A 25,373-nucleotide genomic window follows, 5' to 3' on the forward strand; every position below is an offset into this window, starting at 1 on the left:
TCACGGACTGTGAGATCATCACCTGAGCCGAAGTCGGACGCTAAACCAACTGAGCCACCCAGGCGCCCCTATCAGTAGAATTCTAATGAAAGAGGTACCAAAGAAGAATTGGACTTTATATCTTATTTACTTCTATATTTTTTGCATTTTTTTTACAATAAGCAGTTTACTATTTTTGTAATTAAAGTTTATAGCATTTATAAGAAGTCTTAAAGACACGAGAAATACTTTTATGGTAATGTTAATTGCAAAAGTGGTATATAAAACTTCATATATAGTAATACAACCATGTTTTCTTCAAGTGTGCACAGAAAGTGACTTGAGGTGCACCTGGGTGGCTCAGTCAGTTGAGTGTCTGACTCTTGATTTCAGCTCAGGTCATGATCTCATGATTAGTGAGTTTGAGCCCTGTGTGGAGTCTCTCTTTCTCTCTCTCTCTGTCTCTGTCTCTCTGTCCCTCCCCGACTTGCATGCACTTTTTGTCTCTCTCTCTCTGTCTCTCAAAATCATTAAACATTAAAAAACAAGTCATTTGAAAAAAACACAAAGATGTTTCAGCAGGAGACTATAGGTAATTGGAATAAACTTTTTTAATGGTTACCATTAATGAGCAAGGTTGGAGTCCAGGTAAAAACCAGAAAGAAATGGTAGAAGATGAAAGGGTCCAGAAATTTTTATGTATGTATGCATGTATATATGTATGTAATCTCTATACACTATGGGGCTACAAGTGACAACCCAAGATTAAGAGTTGCATGCTCTACAGACTGAGGCAGCCAGGCACACCTCCAAAAATTTTTTTTAAAAGATCCTTTTATTAAAAAATTATACAAGGAATTGGGGCACCTGGATGGCTCAGTCAGTAGAGCATGCAACTCTTGATCTTGGGGTTATGAGCTCAAGCCCCACATTGGAGAGTAGAGTTTACTTGAAAACACACACACACACACACACACACACACACACACACGCACACACACGGAATCAAATGAAAAGTTAACAGTAGCAAGATTAAAATAATAAGACTCTAAATCTCAAATTGTTGTTAACATCAAGTGTGAAGCTTACATTTTATAATCCTTTGATTTTCTGTAACTCTAAGGAATTAAGGAATTAAATGAATTACATTTCAGATATTAACTTCAAAGACTGCAAACAGTCCATGTTTCTAAGAGTCCTAAGGTACTCTCAACAGACTGCTTCACATTTTATAAAATTAGTTTTCAACTCTTTAATAAAAATATATCTGTACGTTTTCTCTTTCACCCTAACTTACTTTTCTCTTTAAAATTATTTTTAAGTTTGTTTATTTCTTTTTGAGAGAGAGAGCAAGTGGGGGAGGGGCAGAGAGGGAGAGAGAGACTCTCAAGCAGGCACCGCACTGTCAGCACAGAGCCCAGCGCAGGGCTGGAATCCACAAACTATGAGATCATGACCTGAGCAGAAACCAAGAGTCGGATGCCTAACCAACTGAGCCACCCAGGTGCTCTACTTCCTTTTTTCTTTAATTCATTATTTAGTCCCATGAAAGTTTATCCGTGAAAATCATCTGTCAACTTTTAAGAGAGACCCAAAAGGGTCTCATTGGTGTGTCCTATAGTCTACCTTCAGATATGTGCATATTTTTTCCATAGCAAAACTTATTAATCTCTGACTGACTTCTGCATTCTTAAATTCCACAGTCACACACATTCTCCATCACTACCACCACCCCCAGTATCCCCATTCCCATCCTCACCACCACCAATAGTTGTTGTATGTATCTGGCATATACAGTAATGTTCTGTTCTCTAAGCAGAAATTAATCACAGAGTAAATCTAATATGTATTCCATACTGTAGGATTATTTCTGGATTTCTCACTATTTTAATGGACTTAGTATGTTCTTTTAATCAATCTAATCAGGAGTTGACCACAGTTTGTTTCATTTTTATTACACTTAATACAAACTACTATATAATCAGTCATAGAAATTGTAATATACTTTGAGAAAGTAAAATCGGGTCTTTTTCGTTTGGGGCATTGTTTGTTTTTCACTGATATTTTCTTGGTTAATTTTTGAAAGTGTTAACTGGTTTTTCACAAATTTGATGAGGAATAACATGTTATCTGAGGATCTGGTAGTTCATAGTTAAGTAACTAAGAAGTTTTCAAATAGACATCTTTAATTTTATTGTTTCTCATTGTTGTTTGATACTTGGCAAAGTTTGCAAAGAAGCATATTGAGAAGGCTGATAGTTTACCACATGTCTAGATTTGATTGTGTCTGTAAGCTCCAAATAAATATATAGATAGTACAATTTTTGTTCACTTTTTTTTTAGTTTTAAAGTTTATTTATTTATTTAATGTAATCTCTACATGAAATGTGGGGCTCAAACTCACAACCCCAAGATCAAGAGTTGCATGATCTCTGAGTCAGCCAGGCATATTCACTCAATTTTTTTAATGCAGTAGCCACATTGAATGTGAAATGATCTAGAACAATTGAGCTCATTATTGGTAAAGAAGTCTTGAACACTTGAATAATGTTCTCATTTAGTTCTTTAGCTATGATTAGTTCTTTTACTTCAGAATTCTATTCTGGCACTTTTGTACCTTAAGGATCAAAAGAGACATGTGAAAAAAAAATTGGAAACTATGAAGTACTAGACTTGTATAAAGTATCACGTACTCAGTTTTAATTAAAAGTTCCCTCCTGGGGCGCCTGGGTGGCGCAGTCGGTTAAGCGTCCAACTTCAGCCAGGTCACGATCTCGCGGTCCGTGAGTTCGAGCCCCGCATCAGGCTCTGGGCCGATGGCTTGGAGCCTGGAGCCTGTTTCCGATTCTGTGTCTCCCTCTCTCTCTGTCCCTCCCCCGTTCATGCTCTGTCTCTCTCTGTCCCAAAAATAAATAAATAAACGTTGAAAAAAAAAAAAATTAAAAAAAAAAAAAAGTTCCCTCCTGAGGGAACCATGATATAGGTTACCATGTGTATATTTTTATTTGATATTACTATCAGTATTCTATAGTAAGTAAGACTAGTAGAGTGGGGTGCTCGCTGGTTCAGTGACCTTCAGTTACCATTTACTATTTAATGCTCAAGAATATCATAGTGTGATAGTCTACACTGCTGAATGAGAAATGTGCTTTGCTCTACTCAACTTGTTTTTTAGATGTGTGTCCCTTTACATTCTTTCCTTCCTAGCTGCCAGATGTGTACTTAAGGAAGTAAGGTACAGGGGAGTCTGAGTGGCTCAGTCGGTTAAGGTCTGATTCTTGGTTTTAGTTCAGGTCATAATCTCATCGTTTGTGTTTTCAAGACCCACATTGGGCTGTGTGCTGACAGCGCGGAGCCTGCTTGGGATTCTCTGTCTCCCTCTTTCTCTGTCCCTTCCTCACTCATGCTGTCTTTCAGAATAAATAAATAAACATTTAAAACAAATGTAAGGTACAGGAAAGAGATGGGATAAAGTAATAAGGAGGCAAAATTAACATTTCTGTCATGGAATGAAAAATACTGTTGGTGTACCTACCATACTATATGTGGATGTTTATTTGTTTCATTGTATATTTGATAAATTTAATATTTTTCTTTTAGTCTGAATTTCATAATTGGGTCTAAGTTATTCTTTCATATTTATTACCAAGTAGATGTAACACAAATTTGTTAATTTATTATCCTCTTCTCATAGTTTTCAGCATACGATTTCATCCCATCTCCAAAATTAAAGCCCTCTCAAGGAATGCCAGTCAATGATGATTTATGTTTTAGCAGAAAAAGAGTGTCAAGAAACTTATTTCAGAATAGTCGGGATTATAACCCAGATTCTCTTCCTGTGTGTGCTGCTGGTAAGTAAAAGGTTCAGGTAATAGACATGTTGAAACTAAGTTAAAGGTTTCTCTAAACTTAATAATTCATTCAAGAGCTCAAAGAATTTATACTCTAGTAGACAATTCAGATTCAATAAATATTTGTTATAGATCTGATAAGAATGGACACTTTGACATAATTGTATATATATGTATACTGCATATATACAGTTGGTGGGGATGCAAACTGGTGCAGCCACCCTGGAAAACAGTATGGAGTTTCCTCAAAAAGTTAAAAATAGAACTACCCTATGATCCAGCAATTGCACTATGAGGTATTTACCCAAAGAATACAAAAACACTGATTTGAAGGGATACGTGCACCCCAATGTTTATAGCAGCATTATCAACAGTAGCCAAATTATGGAAAAGCCCAAATGTCCATCAACTGATGAATGGATAAAGAAGATATGGTATATACACACAATGAAATATTACTCAACCATCAAAAGGAATGAAATTTTGCCATTTGCAATGACATGGATGGAGCTGGAGTGTATTATGCTAAGCAAATTGAGTCAGTCAGAGAAAGACAAATACCATTATTATTTTACTCATACGTAAAATTTAAGAAACAAAACAGAGGAACATGGGGGAAAAAATAAGAGAGGCAAATCAGGAAACAGAATCTTAACTATAGAGAACAAATTGAAGGTTACCAGTGGGGAGGTGAGTGGGGAGATGTGAATTAAGGAGGGCATTTGTTGGTATGAGCTCTGGCTATTGTATGTACGTGATGAATCACTACATTCTACTCCTGAAACTAATAGTACACTGCATGTTAACTAACTGGAATTTAAATAAAAACTTGAGGGGAAAAAAAAAGGAAAGTCAGGTCTGGGGAAATGTTCCATAGCGAGAGGAGGGAACATGTAGGAAGAAACTGTTTTTGTGTGTATTTTTCAATATACCTTTCTTTGTACTTTTCCAGTCTCTCTTCTGTTCTTTAACCCCTGATACCAATCACATATACCAACAGCAAAAACTTTCCCTTTCTTCCTGCCTGGCTTACTGTACATTTACCCCTGTATTTATTCCCACACAAATGAAATCAGTATTTCTGAAATTAGATATATTCATGAAGTAAAGTTAACATTTACTTTTATGTTTTTGTCTTCCTTCCTTCCTTCCAAAGGCAGTACTGGGACTCATCAGACAAATGTTTCTGGGAAATGTGGACAACTTGGATTTTCACAGATATGTGGGAAAACTGGCAGTGTGGACTCTGACTTACAGTACCTGGGGACAACTAATAGTCATCAAGATAAAGGTTTAAATGCCAACTTAATTTGGATGTAAATGATTTATAAATATTAAGGGAGGTTTCCAAATCTAGCTTATATATTATTTTGTGTAATTATATTCACTACAGGAAAGAAAAACATGTTATATTTTTAATAAAAATCTTAATAACATATTTTCATAGTTGTAACCCTAAAATGTTAGTTTTAATAATCTTCGTACATAAATATGACTGATGAAAATTAGAGAGTTTAGAAATTCATGGTGGAGATGAGCATTTTAATACCAAGTAATTAAAAATGTTTTTCATTAAGAAGTACTGTGTTAGCAGAAGACCATTATTTTCCTTAGCAGTTTTAACTTTTACATACCCTTTTAGGTATCCTGTATTTTTTTTTTTTTTTGAGGTTAGGAATGCTTAACAATAAAATTTATTTTTTTTCCAATATATGAAATTTATTGTCAAATTGGTTTCCATACAACACCCAGTGCTCATCCCAAAAGGTGCCCTCCTCAATAAGGTATCCTGTATTTTTAAGGATAGAAGGAAGAAAACCATTTCTTCCACAGATAGAAGGAAGAAAACCATATAAATATGTCAACAGATGCAGTTAAAATTCAACATCAGTTGGTATGATTACCAAGTTATAACAAACTACAAATAACTTTTTTAACCTGATTATGTCTGCTAATGCCTATAGCAACTATATTTAGTAGTGAAATATTAGAATAAGACAAAAATGCTCACTGTTACCATTGCTATTGAACATTGAATTATTAATCCCTGTAGTATTTATTGAGAAGCAGGCACTGTTCTAGAATCTAAAGATCAAAATCTAGTAGAAGAGGAAATAATAAAGGAATGATAAGAATAGAAGTGACCGCTATGAAGAAAAATAAGGCAGGGTAAGAAGACAGAATGTGATAGGGAAAGTTTCTGTGAAGTAAAAATGTTCAGCAGAAAACTGAATGCAGTGAAGGAGGGACTTACGTGGATATCTGGAGAAAGAGCATTCCAGGAAGAGAGAACAATCAAAGTATAAATGCTCTGGAGGCGCCTGAGTGACTCAATTGGTTGAGTGGCCCATTCTTGGTTTTGGCTCAGGCTATGATCTCTTGGTTTTTGAGTTTAAGCCCTGTGTTGGGCTCTGTGCTGACATCGCAGAGCCTGCTTGAGATTCTTCTCTCGCCCTCTCTCTCTGCTCTTCCCCTGCTCACGCTCTCTCTCTCTCTCTCTCTTAAAATAAATAAGTAAATTTTTTAAAAAAGTACAAGTGCTCTGAAGCAGGCTTATTGGAGAAATATCCAGGTCAATGAAATGAGTGAGGGGGAGAGTAATTTTAGGCAATAACATGGGGCCTTATTGGGCATAGTAAGAATTTGGGATTTTATTCTGAATGGGATAGGAAATCACAGTAGGTTTTTGAGGGAAAAAAAGGGGGCATGATTTGACAATCTTTAAAAGGATCAGAGCTACTATGTAGAGAATAGGTTTGGTAGCAATAGGGGTAAGGTACAAAGCAAACCAGTTGGGATATGGAAGTTGTAAAGGTGAGAGATGATATGGTTTGTATTAGAAAGGAAGCAATGAAAGTGATGAGAAGTAGTTGGATTCTGATATACAAGGTGGCTGTGAAGTTTGGAAACATGGGTAATTTTATTTTATAATGTATGCTAATGTAATATGAATAAGCCATTTATTCTGTATTCACCAAAGTTTTCAGAATCAGTAATCACCATGTGTTGTTAATGTAGAGCCAAAAAGAATTACTAATGGATTAGATGTGAAGTTTGTGAGAAGAGAGGAGTCAAGGATGAGTCCAGTGTTGTTGGTCTAAACAACTTAAAGAATAGAGCTGCCATTTACCTAGAAGCAGAAGATTAGGAAAAGAATAGATTTGACTGATAAATCAAGAGCTTTGTTTTGAACATGTTAAATTTGGGACATCTGTCTCTTAAAGAAGATGTTGAGTGACATTTTGATACTAAGTCTGGAAGCAAAGGAAAATCCATGCTAAAAACTTGGGAGTCATTGTACTTCCCGTGTAGGGAGAGTGTAGCTCAAAATTAAAAGTATAAAATTTGTAAAAAATAGAATAAAATAAAATTTGTAGAGGAATAAAGAAAAATTGTCATTACTCTCCGATAAAATGTGGTACAATGTGGTAATTAAGAACACTGGGAAGCCACAGTGCCTGGGTCTGTATCCCAGCTTTATGATTTCCTAGTGTGTGATGTTTAGCAATTTACTTATCCCTCTTTACATTTTTTCTTTTAATCTATAAGATTAGTACCTACCCCCACAGGGTGTTATGAAGATTAAATTAGTTAATACACATGAAAAGTTTAGAATACCACTTGACATAGTAAAGTGCTCAATAAGCATTAGTTCTCATTGTTGCCATCTTTATCATTATTAATATTAATAGTTTATATAGAAAATCTAAAAGGATATACAGAAAACTCTTAAAATATTAGGCAGTTTAGCAAGGTTGCCAGCTATAAACCAGAATATAAAGATCAATAAAGTTCTTAGATACAAGCAACTTTCAGAAAATATAATTTTTAAGAAAGAAATTAACAGTATGAACAAAATCTATGTGTGTATAGAAGTCTAACAAAAGATTTATATACCTTTTATTATGAAAGCTAAAATACATTTCTGAAACACATAAAAGAAGACCTAAATAAATTAAGGCTATCCCACATTTTTATTTTTATTTTATTTTATTTTTTTTAATTTTTAATTTTTTATTTTTAACGTTTATTTATTTTTGAGACAGAGGGAGACAGAGCATGAACGGGGGAGGGTCAGAGAGCGGGAGACACAGAATCTGAAACAGGCTCCAGGCTCTGAGCGGTCAGCACAGAGCAGGACGCGGGGCTTGAACTCACTGACCGTGAGATCATGACCTGAGCTGAAGTCGGCCGCTTAACCGACTGAGCCACCCAGGCGCCCCTATCCCACATTTTTAAATAGGGAGGCTGAATATCAGGAAAATGGCAGTTATTCTTAGATTGATCTGTAAATTCAGTGTCATTCCAATCAAAAATCCGACCAGGGTTCTTACATAGAACCCGACAGGCTGATTCTGAAATACATATGAAAGAATGGAGGGTCAAGAATGGCCAAGATAATTCTAAGGAAGATAAAAAATGAGACATCCATCCTATTGGATAGCACTATGATAAATAAAACATTGTAATACTAGTGCAGGGATAGGCAAAATAGACTAATTGAACCAATAAGAAGCACGTAAGTGTGTATGTGTATACATACGTATATACATATAGATACACACACACACACACACACACACACACACACACACACACGTAGGAGCTTTATAGATGAAAGGAAAAGAAAGGACAGTTTATTTATTTTAACATGAAATTTATTGTTAAATTGATTTCTATACAACACCCAGTGCTCATCCCAACAGGTGTTGTTCTCAATACCCATCACCCACTTTCTCCTCCCTCCCACCCCCCATCAATCCTCAGTTTATTCTCAGTTTTTAAGAGTCTCTTAGGGTTTGGCTCCCTCCCTCTCTTTTTTTTTTTTTCCTTCCCCTCCCTCATGGTCTTCTGTTGAGTTTCTCAAGATCCACATAAGAGTGAAAACATATGGTATCTGTCTTTCTCTGTGTGACTTATTTCACTTAGCATAACACTCTCCAGTTCCATCCACATTGCTACAAAAGGCCATATTTCATTCAAGAAAGGACAGTTTAAAACATGGCACTAGGGGAGCCTGGGTGGCTCAGTCAGCTAAACGGCCGACTTTGGCTCAGGTGATGATCTCACAGTTCCTGGGTTCAAGCCCCACATCGGGCTCTCTGCTGTCAGCGCAGAGCCTGCTTTGGATCCTTGGTCTCCCTCTCTCTCTGCCCCTCCCCACTCTTTCTCTTGTTCTCTTTCAAAAATAAACATGAAGACCTGGCACTGGGAAAATTGTACTATCTATATAGAAGAAAGTTAAATTAGATCTTTACCTCACACTGCACAAAAAAGTAAATAAAATAAATGCCAGATGGGATAAAAACTTGAATGTGAAAAGCAAAAAACTTCAAAATCTTAGATGTGTATACATAAACAATATGTTTTCTTTTGTTTTATTACAGCGTATGCTAGCCTAACTTTTGCCTCTAAGACACAACAGACATTTGGTACCCAAACAGAACGTACTTCGTCATACTCTGGTCTAAATCCAAGTCCAGGAGGCTTCATCCTTCCATCCTATCCTGTCTCATCACCTCGAACTAGTCCAAAGCACACATCTCTTACTGTATCTCCAAAGAAGTCTCAGGATAATTGCATTAATTTCTCTAATTCCTGGCCTCTTAAAAGCTTTGAGGGACTACCAAAGCCAAGTCCACAGAAAAAGCTTGTCAGCCAAAAATCGTCTGACCCTCCAGGTATAAATGATGGTAAAAATTAATACTTTGTTCAAATTTTCATGTGTTTTTGAATTACTACTTTGGAGTTAGGGTTGTTTAATCTTTAAAAGCTGGTAAACTGCATTTATGTTAAATAGTTCAAACCTGTAATATAAAATTGAATTGAGGGGTGCCTGGGTGGCTCAGTCGGTTAAGTGTCTGCCTTCGGCTATGTCATGATCTCACAGTTCATGAGTTTGAGCCCGGCATCGGGCTCTGTGCTGACAGCTCGAAGCCTGGAGCCTGCTTGGGATTCTGTATCCCCCTCTCTCTGCCCTTCCCCTGCTCACACTCTCTGTCTCTCTCTCTCAAAAATAAATAAACATTAAAAAAAATTTTTTTAATTGAATTGAGGGGCATCTGGGTGGCTCATTTGGTTAAGCATCCAACTCTTGATTTTGGCTCAGGTCATGATCTCGTAGTTTGTGGGCTCAAGCCCTGTGTCAGGCTGTGCGGCTGACATCGTGGAGCCTACTTGGGATTCTCTCTCTCCCTCTTTGCCCCTCCCCCTTGCATGCATGTGTGCTCTCTCTCCCTCTTCTCCCTCTGTCTCAAGATAAATAAACATTAAAAAAAATAAAATTCAATTGACATTGTCATTTCTTAGTTTTCTACTTCAGAATCCTTTTTCAAAACTATGCAACTAATAATGCTTTGTAATGAGCATGAACAGCCTAAGAGCCCAGTAACAAATTTTCACTTTAGAAATAAAAAATGCCATTCATATAATTACTATAATTATTGTTTAGTATCCATTTATTCTACATTTTTTGAATGCTTAGTATATGTTAAAATTATTTTAAGTTTTCTAGTATTTGTTATAAATTAAAATATCCTTAACAATAGCCCTCTCCAAAATAATGAAATTGGCATATAAATTTATTCAAGACAGATCCAATTTCAAAATAAGTCTAGTAAAGGCGACCCCTATATCCCACATACTTTCTTATTCCCAATCTCTGCAGTAAGATGTTCCAGTTCATAACTGATTGCGGTGCCTGGCTGACTCAGTAGAGCATGTGACTCTTGATCTTGGAGTTGTAAGTTCAAGCCCTGCGTTGGGTGTAGAGATTACTTAAAAACAAAATCTTACAAACAACAAAAAAAGATGTTCTACCTTTAAACTACCCCACAACACTGATGTTCTAGTTTATAACATGACCAAGGGCAATTTATCACATGGTCAGTCAATTTTATCACTTATTCTTAGCACTGAACCTTCATTTTCTGCATTAATTTCTTTCTATGTTTGTCTTTCCTCTAAGATCAAATATTTGTATTGAAAGCTGAAAAATTATTCAGTTTGTTCTCCTAATGCCTGGCATTAATGTTTTGCGTATAGTACTCATTCAAATGTTGTGTATGTAATTAAATGAAGATCAGAAATAGCCCCTGTGGCTTATTTAGGGACATACAGACTTTTCCGTACAAATATCAGTTATGATAATGTTTATGAAGACAGAAATTTTACTTGGTGTATATAGTATTTTTATCTAATATGAAAGAAATTCTGGTGACTCTTATATTTGTTAGGGGACCCTGATACTTTGACCTCATTTTAAATAGTAATCTTCACTCCTAATAAAAATGTATTTTTTAATTTAAAAACATTGTATTCCAAACACTTGTGATTATAACGTCAACTTCTCTGAAATTTAAAAAAAAAAAAGTAAAATCTATTTCTTTTCATGCAGGAGAAAATTCTCAAGAAAAACTATCTCCAGTTCAACTTACCCCTGCCTTGGTGAGATCACCATCTTCCCGCCGAGGCCTAAATGGGACCAAACCTGTCCCTCCCATACCAAGGGGAATCAGCCTTTTGCCTGATAAAGCTGACTTAAGCACAGTGGGACCCAAAAAGAAAGAACCTGATGATATTTGGAAGAGTGAAAAAGATAGTCTTACAATCGATCTTTCAGAATTGGATATCAGAGATAAAGATTTGGATCAAGAAGAGGTTAGAGCCAAATATCACTTTTAATAGTTTTAAAATGCTTGTAATTTTCTATAATACAATAGCTGTCATTTAAGGAAAAATCATACTTTTTAATTCCGTAACATGTTTTCTTTTTTATAAAAATATTTCATGATCCTTATAGAAAATGTAAAAACTGTAGTGAAATATTAGAAAATTCATCACACCAAATCCCACTACCCAGAATGATTTGCCATTAACATTCTAATGTGTTTCCTCTATTTCTTCTGTGCATATTTTATTTCTTTTTAAATTAAAAGTATGAGTAATATAGCAATATACCCATGCACTAACCCCTCCCAAATGAAAAATTTGCATATTTGTTTCCTATTTTTTAAATAAATGAAACATAACATAGTTCCCTCCCCAATCCAGTTCCTCTCCTTCCTTCACCACAGTCAACTACTATCACCATTAATTTGTATTTTATGTATTTTTGTACTCTTAATATATTAATACTTTGGTATTTATGATATAATCATAATTGATTTTGGGTTATTCCTAGTCTTTTTGTTGTTGTGAACAATGGTGCATTGAACATTCCTGAGTATGTCTGTTATGCATATGTACAAGTTTATTATTATGAAACTGAAATCATATACTCATCTTTGAGTATATACTATATTTTTATACTATAAAAATCTATTGCCAAGGGGCGCCTGGGTGGCGCAGTCGGTTAAGCGTCAGACTTCAGCCAGGTCACTATCTCGCGGTCCGTGAGTTCGAGCCCCGCGTCAGGCTCTGGGCTGATGGCTCGGAGCCTGGAGCCTGCTTCAGATTCTGTGTCTCCCTCTCTCTCTGCCCTTCCCCCGTTCATGCTCTGTCTCTCTCTGTCCCAAAAATAAATAAAAAACGTTGAAAAAAAAAATCTATTGCCAATATGACAACTCTGTACATACTAATTATGTCAGAGAAGGAATGTTGTTGCTATATTGTTGATTCAGAACACTATTTCCATAGATACTTCCTTTTTATCCTATCAGTCTGCCTGATGTCAGATTTTAAAAAGTGTTTACATTAAATATATAAACTGAAACATTCAATGATGATATTTCGTGGTCTTATTTTTGCCAATTTTTAAGATATAAGCATCATTACTGATAATTTGCTCAATAAAATAAAGTTAATATTAACACATCCTCACCTTAAAAGCATTTCTTTAATATTAAGCATGCATACCAAAATTGGTTCTTAATGAATTAATTAGTTATTCTAACTTCTAACTGCTTGTAAAATCTCCCCCCCCCTCCACAAGTTGTATTTCACTAGTACTAGGAAGAGAATTCATTTAAAGGGAAGAAAGTTACAGAAGAGGCATTTTCCTACATAATTCATAAGTTTCATTTGACACTATATATTTTTGCATTGTTTTTGTGAAAGCTTAAAAATTGCCCTTTTTCTTTTAGTGAATAATTGAAAGGGTTATTTCTTTTACATAATTATTGATAAATATTGGAGATAGTACTGTTTTTAAATATTTAGCCTTCCGAGGATTTACTAGGGAAGTGGCCGTATAGTTGCATCAACCATTATAATCGTTACAATCAAAATGTAAGTAAAACATAGTTTATGTATGTTTTTGTGTTCCTTAATTCATTCAAGGTTCTATTTCCAAATGTAATATATTAGTTTGTAATGGCAGTTTCTAGTCTACATTTCTAGAAATACTTGGCTTCAGAAGTCACATGCAATGATCTGTTATTCTCTGAACCCTAACATTGGCAAGCTGGATGTAAACTTCAAATTTTAGAAAAATGATCACTTTTCACAGAATTTTGAAATGGCTACATTCACACATTAATGACTTAAGATTAGCTAACCCTCTATGACTTCAACTCATGTCTACCATCTGATTCAATGATTCATTTACTGATTAACTTATATTAGTCATTGTGCTCAGTGATGCAAATATCATGGTAAATAATAAATAGCTTGAGATCCTTCCTCTTAAGGAGTTTACAGTCTTGTTAATAAATTGGTCGTGATAAAATATTTATTTTTACTCTGTACAGATATGTTAATATCCATCTTGTTAGTACCAGACTGGCGAGCGGCTAGCTAGGTATAGTGAATAAAATTTAAATACTAAGGATAACTTTTACTCATATAAATGTGTTGTAAAGTTAATTGTTTCTATTTTTTTTTTCTTAGATGCAGAGCTCTCTTAGGTCCCTTCGTAATAGTGCAGCTAAGAAAAGAGCAAAACTGAGTGGCAGTACTCCTGATCTTGAAAGCCCTGATTCTGCAATTAAGCTTGACTTGACTGTGGACTCACCATCTCGATCTTCCTCTCCAAACATCAGCTCTTATAGTGAAAGTGGAGTTTACAGCCAAGAATCACTGACTTCTTCTCTGTCTACAACTCCTCAGGGGAAGAGAATAATGTATTTAATTTTTTTGACATGTTAAATGAATGCTAATGTTTAATTTGTAGTCTGATCCCTAATATCATATTTGAAAAAAAAGCTTTAAAACTATTTATTTTCTAGTTTGTAAAATGTTGAAGTCCATTTAAAAGAAAGGTTTACAGGTATTACCTTGCTTGGCGTTGGTTTGGGATGGGTGGAGAGAGACAACACAGCCACAGCTGTAACCTAGGGCACCTATATTAATATAAGCCCTTATTCCCCAAGCCCTACTTGTTCCCCTGCCTATCTAACATTTATCCTAATATTCCTTGTTCTTTAACTCCTTTCTGAATCATTGACACTTTTGCAGCGGACCTATAGCTGATGTTACTGCTTTCATTCAAAACTCAGCACCAATTTCCTCTAATTTGTAGGTAAACTCCACCCAGCTGTTACCCCACTCTTGTATTTTGTTATTCCATTATCTTGGGGAAGCTCAGGAGGCCATGCCATAGCTTTTGCAGCCTCCTCAGGAGTCTTCTTGTAGCGGCTGTGGAATTAGAGTCCTAGCTGCCCCACACTGACAGAGAATTATTTTCTAGTACAGCAATTCAGCAAACTTTTTCACATTACCTCAGTAACCCCTAAGTCTAATTAAATGGTAAACCCACCTTGATTTCTGGGGATTTCTGTGACTTTATTCTAGGATTTTGGGGAATCTCTTCCCTCTTTATTTTAGACAAGAACCTAAGAGTAGAATTGCTAGGTCATAGGGTAGATGTACATTTAACTTTTTAAATAACTGCTAAACAGTTTTCCAAGATGCTTGTACAGTTTTACACTCCCACTAGCAAAGTCTGAGGTGTTTCACATCCTTGTTTATATCTGTTGTTGTCATTCTTTTTACCTTTACTTTTCTTTGATTTTATCCTGAACCATGTTTATACACAGCTATCAGCCATGATTATTTAAAATTAAATTTAAATTATTTTCACTTACATGAACTGGAGTCTCTTAACAATGTATGTAACTAGAGACTGCATAATCAAAGGAGAGATGGTGTTCTATTAACTTTAATGGAAAAGGGTGTTTCATTTCAGCAGTCCATAGAATTAAACCAAATTTTTGTGTCCTGCTGTGAGAAGTTTATCTTATCCCATGATTTCATTCTCTACAGTTTTAACTTAAGTGGCATTTTATTTTGCAGTTGTAAATTTTTTTTTTACTGGAAATTATTTTGTTGTAATTACCTAGATAGAATAATGCAGTGTATTTACAAAATTAATTTGTAATTACCTAGATAGAATAATGCAGTGTATTTACAAAATTAATTATCTCACCAGCTACATGGGCTGGTGAGATAACTGTGGTTACATTTAGTTACCAGATGTTTGAAATAGGTATTTATCTTTTAGATCTAAAGTCCTTCCCTTATCTTCTAGGAATGTGAAATTTTGTGTTAGATACTCCTACAGTTGCAAGGTCCTGTGAATAATTTGGAACCCAGTTGGGAAGAAATGTTCACTTTATACTTTAACATTCAGAATTCACTATTCCCTATATTGTCTCATGGAATTATTCTCTTCAGATATTGAACTCTGTGAGAAGGGGAGTTCAGTATGCCCTCATATCTGGACTAAATTACCTTTAATGAATTTCGTATTTCCACATTAAGTGTAATAGCTTATAGCTTATAAATTATAAGCTTATAGCTTATAATTTAAAGCAATTATTCTTAACCAGCTTGCATCTTGCCTTAAGAATAATGTCAAAGAAAGCCACTTCTACCCTATGTGGAGCTTTCATCTTTAAGTGGGTTTGGGAGGAAAAACTCTTAAGAGCCACTCTTTTAGAGACTGAAGTATTTTCTTTCACCTGAATGTAATGCGTGGCATAAATGTAAATTTTTTATTCTTTCTATTCTAAAGAAATTACTCTTTAAAAATGTTTAACATTGATTTCTCACTAGATCAATTAACAACTATGCCAACCCAACTAAGAATTGTACTCCTTTGTAAAATCTCTTCTTTATAATATCCATCATTGGCTTGGGGCGCCTGGGTGGCTCAGTCAGTTAAGCGTCTGACTTCAGCTCAGGTTGTGATCTCATGGTTCGTGGGTTCGAGCCCCGTGTCAGGCTCTGTGCTGGCAGCTCAGAGCCTGGAGTCTGCTTCGGATTCTGTGTCTCCCTCTCTCTCTTCCCCTCCCCTGCTCATGCTCTGTCTCTCTCTCAAAAATAAATAAACATTAAAACAAAATTATATCCATCACTGGCTTATTGATATTATGACACTTACTTGATTTAAAACAGTTCTTTTACATTCTAATTTAACATTCTTCAGTTGCTTTTTTTGTAAAACATAGCCTGTAGGTCTTTATAATGTCAGAAAAGTGTGGGGCGCCTGGGTGGCTCAGTCGGTTAAGTGTCTGACTTCGGCTCAGGGTATGATTTCATAACTCCTGGGTTCAAGCCCTGCATTGGGCTCTGTGCTGACAGCTCAGAGGCTGGAGCCTGCTCTTCAGATTCTGTGTCTCTGTTATCTCACTGCCCTTCCTCTGCTCGTGGTCTGTCTCTCTCTCTGTCTTTCTCAAAAATAAACGTTAGAAAAGAAAAGTATAACAAAGAATAATACAAGAAGGGGCACCTGGGTGACTCAGTCAGTTAAGCATCTGACTTGGACACAGCTCAGGTCATGATCTCATGGTTTCGTGAGTTCAAAGCCCCCCCCCCCCCGCCCCCCCCCCCCCCCCCCCCCCCCCCGCTGCCGTCAAGCTCTGTGCTGACAATGCAGAGCCTGCTTGGGATTCTCTCTCTCTCTCTCTCTCTCTCCCTCTCTCTGCCCTTTACCCACTCATGCAGTCTCTGTCTCCCTCAAAATGAATAAATAAACTTAAAAAAAAAAAAAAAACTCCAAGAAGAAAGTGGCATTTGCTAATAAATGTTTCTAGTCTCTTATTTTTAATGTAGTTAAGTCTCTTTTTTGGTATTATTATCTGTAAGGGTAGATAGTATATTAGATAATTAGGAATCATTTGCTTTAGTTTTGGAATGCACTTTCTTTGCATCACTTTTTTTTTTTGGACCCAACAAAAGATTATATAGTACAAGTCGGAGAATCTTCCCTGCCTTTGGCAATCCTCTGATAAATAATTAAGAATTGCTGATATGTTAAAAATGTTGGAAGTTCAAAAAGTGAACTAGGAATATCAATAAAAAAATTCTTAGTTATAGTTTTTATTACTTGCTCCTGCTTTATTATTTCAGTTTAGTGAGTTAATGGGAAATATAGAGAATGTTTTGTGTAAGAATGTTGAATAGCTTTAGATCTTAAATGATTATTGAAATTACTTTGTTTCATTGTAGGTCAGACATATTTCCAACATTTGGATCAAAGCCTTGTCCTACAAGACTTTCTTCTGCAAAGAATAAAAATTCTGAGATAGCTGACCAAAGCCCCAGTGCAGGTATTTTATAACTTTTATAAATATGATTTATAGACACTATGATTTTTAAATTATATCAAAAATGATAAATACACTTCAGATTTAGAATTTTTGAGCATACCAAGTAAAACTAATCGTCTTTTTAACTCCTTAAAGGGACTTTTTTTTCAAGAATAAATATTTTATTATTCTTAGAAGAAAAAGCATTTAAATAGTTGATACCCATTTAAGCCCATAGGTGTACCTATGCCTGGCTCTTCCACTCAGATATTTTGGTTTAATTGATAAGAAATGCGATGCTGCTGTCAGAATTTTGAAAGCCCTCAGGGTGATTCTAATATGCAGCGTAGTTTGGAAGCCACTATGCATCACAAAAGACAATTTGTTTTAAAAAACAACACTTAACTAGTCGTTAACTTCATTTGTATCTTGTTAAGAATTTTGTGAACTAACCTATAACACTCTAGTGTATAGCATCACTTTTCAGAAAATAGATTTAGTTGTTCGTAATCATTTGGAAAAATATTTGTATTTTTATCTATTTAGGATGGGAACTGCATGTGATTCTATGGTTGGTAAAACTGTATTCGATTCTGAGTGAATTGTAACAAATTGGAATGTGATGTTTATTTTCATATGATCTCAGTGTAAAAGTCCTAATAACTTTAAGCTACTGTATCTTATGTTATAATTTTCTCCCTAAAAAGCTATGTTTGTATTTAATTGTCTGCTAAGATTTTTAAATTTCTTGCTCCTAAATATGCCGTACTATCATCTCCTCTTTTTAGTCTCTACTATCACTTTTGCTCATTTCTTACCTACTTAGCCTCCTAAGATTTTTCTCTAGCCTTAGTCTCATTCTCTATAATCCATTCCCCACAATGTAAATCTGAATATATTGCCCAGCCTAAATTTATTTAGGGCATTCTTCTATGATCTGTCCCCTCCCTACCTCTCCAGCCTCATATTTCACTTCCTTCTTTATAATCTTACACTCCAGTTTTATTAGATCACCTTCAGTACCATTTTTTCTCTTTTTGCAGTTGCATGTACTATTTCTTCTAAGTGAAATGTGGAATCCACACCACACCCCCCCCCATTCAGCTGTGAAAACAGCTCAGTTGCTTTCTCTGGAAGCCTTCCCCATTCACAAACAAAATTGATTATTACCCCTTTTGTGATGTCATTACATTTTGCACTGACATGCTTATAGTTGTATTGCCATTGTTTTACTTTTTTGGACTCTGAGATTCTTAGATCCCCAGAAATTACTTACTTCTGATTCCCTACCAAGTACCTTCATAATCATGAATGCCTAATTCAACCATGCATGCCTAGTATCCTGTCTTCCACAAAGCTAGTGTTCCACAAAGTTAGTTAATCTAACTAGGTACAGGAAGACCAGGTAAATGTACTTTGGGGTCTGAAAGACCCCAGCTGGAATCCCAGTTTGACTATATTCATGAGCTGGGCAAGTTATTTAACTGCTTTGAAACTCAGTTCTTTCATCTGGTAATGTAAACCTTGAGAAAGGGTAGTGAACATTTAAATGTATAAGATATATAAAGCACCTAATGGGGCACCTGGGTGGCTCAGTCAGTTATGCATCTGACTCTTGGTTTTGGCTTAGGTCATGATCTCACAGTTTGTGAGTTTGAGCTTGACATTGAGCTCTGCACTGTCAGTGCTTGGGATTCTCTCTCCCTCTCGCTCAGCCCCTCCTGTGCTGTTTCTCTCTCTCTCTCTCAAAATAAATAAATAAACTTAAAAAAATAAAGCACCGAGTGCATAGAGGACACTTGGTATTTGTTCCCTTAAAGGAGAAGACACAAAGAAACATAACACATAAAATTGTTCTTTAATCCTTTTCTAAAGTTGATTATCATAGTAAATATTCATAACTTTAAAAATATGTGTATGAGTTATTGGTAGGTTGTATCTTGTTTCTAAAAATGGAGCCCTCTTTTGGAAGAATATCTTTGGAGTTAGAAAAGATTTAGAGAGGGTGCCTGGGTGGCTCAGTCGGTCAACTCTTTTTTTTTTTTTTTTATGTTTATTTTTGAGAGAGAGAGACAGAGAGTGAGTGGGGAAGGGGCAGGGAGAGAGGGAGACACAGAATCCAAAGTAGGCTCCAGGCTCTGAGCTGTCAGCACAGAGCCCCATGTGGAGCTCAAACTCACAAACTATGAGATCATAACTTGAACCGAAGTCGATCGCTTAACTGAACCACCCAGACGCCCCAAGTGTCCGACTCTTGGTTTTGTCTCAGGTCATGATCTCACAGTTTGTGGGTTCAAGCTCCCATCAAGTTCTGTACTGACAGCACAGATCCTGTTTGGGATTCTCTCTCTCCCTCTCTCTCCCTCTCTCTCTGCCTCTCCCCCTGCCTCTCCCCTGTTCATGTTCTCTCTCAAAATAAATAAATAAGCATTAAAAAATGTTTTTAATAAAAATAAATAAATAAACCTAGATTTAGAAAACCTAGATTTGAGTTTCCCTCTGACCTAGTAAATCATTTAAGTTAGTGGAATGAAAAAAGTCTTAAAACAGTACTTACTTCTGTATGTAATATTCAGTGTTTCCCTAAAGAGTCTAATATTTAGTGTTTCTCAAACTAGCCTAGTCCTAGGAACCACCAAGGCTGCTTGTAACAGATTTCTGGGACCTCACTTCACAACTAATGAATCAATCTTCAGAGTTAGAAATCTGTATTTTTAAACAAGTAACTTAAGTATTTCTATGATCATGTTTTCAGACCTCTACTATTGAATTCACTGTGAGATATTCTTGCTTAAATTTAATATGTTCTCAAAATGTAAAGTTGCTAATGGTTTAGGATTTTTTAAACTTGAGTTTACATTTTTTGTTTTTGTGGGATAGGGTTTTGTTTTCAGTAAGCAAATATTTACAAGTTTATTGTTTAATTTGTGAAGCATAAAAATGATAGGCTCAGAATAAAGACTATCTGAAAACAAAACCAAAAATAATTATGTAAAAATTTTAAATTCATTTTGTCTTTACATCATCATTTCCAGTAAATATTTCCACACATAATCCACTACTACCTATTAGAGCACATTGTGCTAAATTTCCTGAATGATGTTATGGTAAACTTTTTTCCTATAGCATCAGATTAGTAATTCCTATTCTTAACAGAAAGCATTAGTCCCCAAAGCCAGTATCTTTATGAGGCTAACTTTTAAATTAACTATCAAAACTAAGAAGAATATAGGGGGCACCACGGCAGCTTGGTCGTTTGAGCATCTGACTCTTGACTTCAGTCAGGTCCTGATCCCAGGTTTGTAGGATCGAGCCCCCATATTCAGCTCTGCACTGAGCATGGACTCTGCTTAAGATTCTCTTTCTCTCTCTCTCTCCCTCTCTCTCTCTTTCTCTCTCTGTCTCTTTCTCTGTCTCTCTCTCTGTCTCTCTTTGTGTATGTGTGTGTGTGTGTGTCCCTCCACTGCCTTCTCCCCTTCTTGCGCGCTGTCTCTCAAATAAAAAAATAAAAAACTAAGAAGAGAAAGATATCCACATTACTCCCAGAAGTTCTCTATCATTTAACACCAGATATTTTTTGACTCTCTATGAACTTAGTGCTTTTTACTCTCCAGTCTTCTGTAGCTCAGTTACCACCAGACACCCCTTTCCCCACAATCCTGTTTTTATTAAAAAACCCACAACAATATTAGAAACAAATTATCTTTTGTTATTACTACCTAATGGTATTTATAGGAGCTATATATATTAAAATGGATGGTTACTCATATGTATATTGGGTAGTATTTTCCATTTAGTACATATTTTGTAGTTTTAATGGCTTCAAAGTATTAGTATAAGGTAGTCAGTTTAAACATTCAAATGTAGATTAAAAGTTTTTGTATTTGTTAAAAGGAGGCCCATGTTAAGGTTTTGATTAGTTTTATTTTTAATTAGGAATATAACATTTAATTAGAAATATGAGAGTATGCTAGGCACTATGCTAAGCCTTTGACGTATATTTTCTTCACTTAACTCCTCACAACCATTCTGGAAGAGGTAATACTATTATCCCCATTTTACAAATGAGATGAAGTGTCTTGCCCAGGTTCTGTCAGTGGTCTAAGTGGAAGTGCTATGCTTTAAAGCCAGGAAGCACGATTCCAGATTCTAAGCTTAGTCACTGTGTAGTGTGCTGCTTCACCAGCCAGACCAGTATATACCCAGTACACAAGAGTAGGAGAAAAGAGAAATGGAAAATATCTCTCAGGATATAGTTTACAAATTCTAGATTAAAAAACTTTTCTTTACGAGGGAGGGAAGCAAACCATAAGAGACTCTTAACTGTAGAGAATAAACTGAGGGTTGATGGAGGGAGGTGGGCAGGGATAGGCTCGTTGGCTGATGGATATAAAGGAAGGCACTTGTGATGAGTGCTGGGTGTTGTATATAAATGATGAATCACTAAATTCTACACCTGAAATCAATTTTATCATATTTGTAACTAACTAGAATTAAAATAAAAAATAGAAATAATCTTTTTTCTTTTTGCTATAAAGTTTTAAATGTCATTTAAACATTAAATGTTTGTCATATTTTAAATATATGTGTATATATATTTGACTATCTCTTTCAAGCACTAAATTTTGTATTTGATTGTAATTTTTAAATGGTTGTAATTTTAACCTGTTTTATAAAATGTTTAGATATGGCTTATAATAAATGTTCTTAACTGCTAGTAAAAAGTATTACAAAATTTAAAATAAGATAAAAGCCTTTAAATTACTATAACGTTGTAATTTCTAATATTATGTTACTGACCTTTTTAAAAATCTAGAAGGCAAGATAGATTTAGAGGGGAGATATGTACCTGTCTGTACTATTACCTGAAACACAGGTAATATTTTTAATAAATATTTTTATGTATTTTATTTTATAGGGATTACAACATCCAATGTAAGCATAATTGGTCAACGTATGAACTATGGGTTTGGATGTGGTGATTTTGAAGATGATAGGTCCCATGACATTTCACCTAGTGTTTTCAAAATACAAAATAAGGAACACCCAAGACATACAAAAGGTTAGTAAATTTCACAAGTTAATTTTTAAGATGGAATGTCCTTAAATCCTAAATTAAATGTCTCAGAATTCTCCCTAAGCATGCCAATAAAGAAAAATTAACTGAGCTTTCTAAGTTTTAAGATTTTTCTTTCCCCTCTGCTGATGTGTTATTGATTAAATAATTTTGCCAAATAGAAGAACATACAGGTTCATGTATTGGTTGATGGACTTCCCTGAGAAGCCATGGCTGGGAAGCGACTACCCAAGAGGTTAACACTAGGGGATCTCTGCTGATCTCAACCCCCTCAGATTACACACACACACACACACACACACACACACACACATTTTTTACAAGACGTTTTACCACTAAAATGGGGGACATAAATCATGTGAATAAATAAATCCCAGATGCCTACTTAGGTTGTAACCAGGGAATAAAACTATAGAAGCAGGAATATAGTTTCCTGTGGTCGAACCTGGAAAGGCTTCTTTCTCATCAGTAACCGTTGCTAAGAATTTACATTCTCTGTTGTTTTTCTTTAAACTTAGTATAGCAAGTAGCTCCTCTGTGACAGCTGTCCATTTTTTTTTAGAGATCTATCATAGCTACATTTTAAATTTTTCCCTCAGGTAAAGAGAAAGTGAAAAAAATTTTTTTAATCTTTATTATTTATTTTTGAGAGAGAAAGAGAGTATGGGCAGGGAAGGGGCAGAGAGAGAGGGAGACACAGAATCCGAAGCAGGCTCCAGGCTCCAAGCTGGTAGCACAGAGCCCGATGTGGGGCTCGAACCCACAAACCATGAGATCATGACCCGAGCCAAAGTCAGACACTTAACCGACTGAGCCACCCAGGCACCCCAAGAGAAAGTGATTTTAAAAGGTATAAATATTTAAATAGAGTAATTAGAATTCATTGTAAGTTTTTAATCTACTAGTAACTTTAAGGAGCTTTTTTTTACATGTAGCAACTGTGATTGTAATAAGATCAACTTTTGTTATTTCTGTTCATCTGAAATTATATATATGTGTAGGCAGTCAGGCATTGTAGGACATGTATACTTTTTGTGGAAATAAATTGAGTAAAAGGAAGTTGGTTAGAAGCTTTATCTTTTTTTCTTTTTTTTTTGCAAATTTTTAAATTTCATCCATGATGTACTTCAATATCTGTTCTTTGTGGATGGTTTCTTATCATTGTTTTTTCAAAAGAGAATGACAAGGGTTTTTTTCATATTTACTTACATATTTCATTTCTCATGTAAAGATAATCAGTACAAAAAATAATTTTCTTCCTAAAAGTAACTCATACCCTAACATATGTTTTTTAAGTTTGTTTATTTTGAGAGGGCAGGGAGGAGTAGGGAGAGGAGCCCAAGCAGGTTTGAACTCAGGAACCATGAGATCATGACCCGAGCTGAAATAAGAATCAGATGCTTAAATGACTGAGCTACCCTGGTGCCCCCCAACATGCATTTTTTTAACTTTCTTTTTTAAAAATAGCTTTGAAATAATTGCTACACATGTTCATTTACTACTAGTGGCATCCTTTTTGGGCAGCAGAATCAAAAAATATTTGTATCTTTTGGGGCACCTGGGTGGCTCAATCAGTTAAGAGTCTGCCTTTGGCTCAGGTCATGACCTCACGGTTTGTGGGTTTGAGCCCTGTGTCAGGCTGTGTGCTGACAGCTCAGAGCCTGGAGCCTGCTTCTGATTCTGTGTGTGTGTCTCTCTCTCTGCCCCTCCCTTGCTTGTGCTCTCTGTCTCAAAAATAAATAAACTTTAAAACAATATTAAAAATATATCTGTGTCTTTTGACCAGCAGTTATTTCTATGTCAGAAAATTACTTTGCACTCACACTGCCAACTCTAAACCAAACACCTGCTACATCTGTTCATTTAACAAGAGTAAACATGTTCAAAAACCAAACTGACCTTCCTTCCAGACCTGCTCTTCTTCGTTATCATTTTTATTAGTAGCGTTACCATTTTCCCAGTTATGGGGACTTGTAACTTCAGAGTCATCTTTGTCTTCTTCTCCTTACCCTCCAGGTTCAGGCAATGACTCATCCTGCCAGTTCTTCTGTTTAATCTCAGCCTTTGTTACCTCTTCCCTGGATAATTACAGTAGCCTTGTGATAAGACATCTTGCATTTTATTTTATCCCTTTTTACTCCAGGCTGCATACTCTTCCCAAATTATCTTTTTGAAGTATTGTTACCATCTCTTCCATACTCAAAACCTTGAGTGGTTACCTATTTCCCACAGAATAAATTTCCTGCTCTGTAGCATAATTTGTAAGACCCTTAACAATCTTGTCTCACCTTAACTTTCTTGCATTATCTTACTCCTCTTTTCTTTCCCCATGCCCTGGCATTCTTAATATTAGAAGTTTTCTTTTCTTTTTTTTTTTTTTTTTACTTTTTTTTATGTTTATTTATTTTTGAGAGAGAGACAGAGAACAAGCAGGGAAGGGGCAGAGAGAGAGACACAGAATCTGAAGCAGGCTCCAGGCTCCAAGCTGACAGCACAGAGCCTGACGCAGAGCTTGAGCTCACAAACTGCGAGATCATGACCTGAACCGAACTGGATGCTTGGTTGCTTAACTGACTGAGCCACCCAGGCGCCCCTAAAAGTTTTCTTAGTTTGCGTGTATGTTGGCGTAGATGTCCGTTTCCAATCTTGATGTGTTCGAATCATGTCTGCTTTTTGAATACTAGCTTAAAATCCATTTATTTAGAAAGCTTTCTCCACTTTACTGGGCTGTAGTAGTATAAGTCATTTAAAAGGAAATACACTGTCATCTTTATATTCCTGTTAGGCTTTGTATGTAATGGTGTTCAGTGTCACATGTTAAATGAATGGAGTGATGATGAGCCAACCCAAACTAATAGTGTAGCCTTGGGCACAGTCACTCAAACATTGCATCCTCAGTCAGGTTAAAGTAAATACTGAGTGCAGAGCTGGAGGGAATAAAAAACTTCCAAAAGAAATATTGGCAATGAGTGGCATATGTGAATGGAATATGTGTGT

The 25,373-nt window shown here is 35.6% G+C and overlaps 1 protein-coding gene across 4 annotated transcripts in view; it reads left to right on the forward strand.

The window, feature by feature from the left end:
- TOGARAM1 (TOG array regulator of axonemal microtubules 1) overlaps positions 1-25,373 on the forward strand; it is an 83,006-nt gene that overhangs the window by 14,140 nt on the left and 43,493 nt on the right. For 3 of the 4 annotated variants that reach the window (XM_058738926.1, XM_058738927.1, XM_058738929.1), the window contains exons 2-8: positions 3,674-3,830; positions 4,987-5,121; positions 9,218-9,511; positions 11,227-11,489; positions 13,659-13,891; positions 17,220-17,320; positions 22,218-22,361. In XM_058738926.1, coding sequence (XP_058594909.1) covers positions 3,674-3,830; positions 4,987-5,121; positions 9,218-9,511; positions 11,227-11,489; positions 13,659-13,891; positions 17,220-17,320; positions 22,218-22,361 — 1,327 coding nt within the window. The remainder of the gene's footprint in view (positions 1-3,673; positions 3,831-4,986; positions 5,122-9,217; positions 9,512-11,226; positions 11,490-13,658; positions 13,892-17,219; positions 17,321-22,217; positions 22,362-25,373) is intronic. The other variant, XM_058738928.1, reaches the window with a different exon arrangement.

This window comes from Neofelis nebulosa, chromosome 7 (assembly GCF_028018385.1).
Source record: "Neofelis nebulosa isolate mNeoNeb1 chromosome 7, mNeoNeb1.pri, whole genome shotgun sequence".
Classification (NCBI taxonomy): Eukaryota; Metazoa; Chordata; class Mammalia; order Carnivora; family Felidae; genus Neofelis; species Neofelis nebulosa.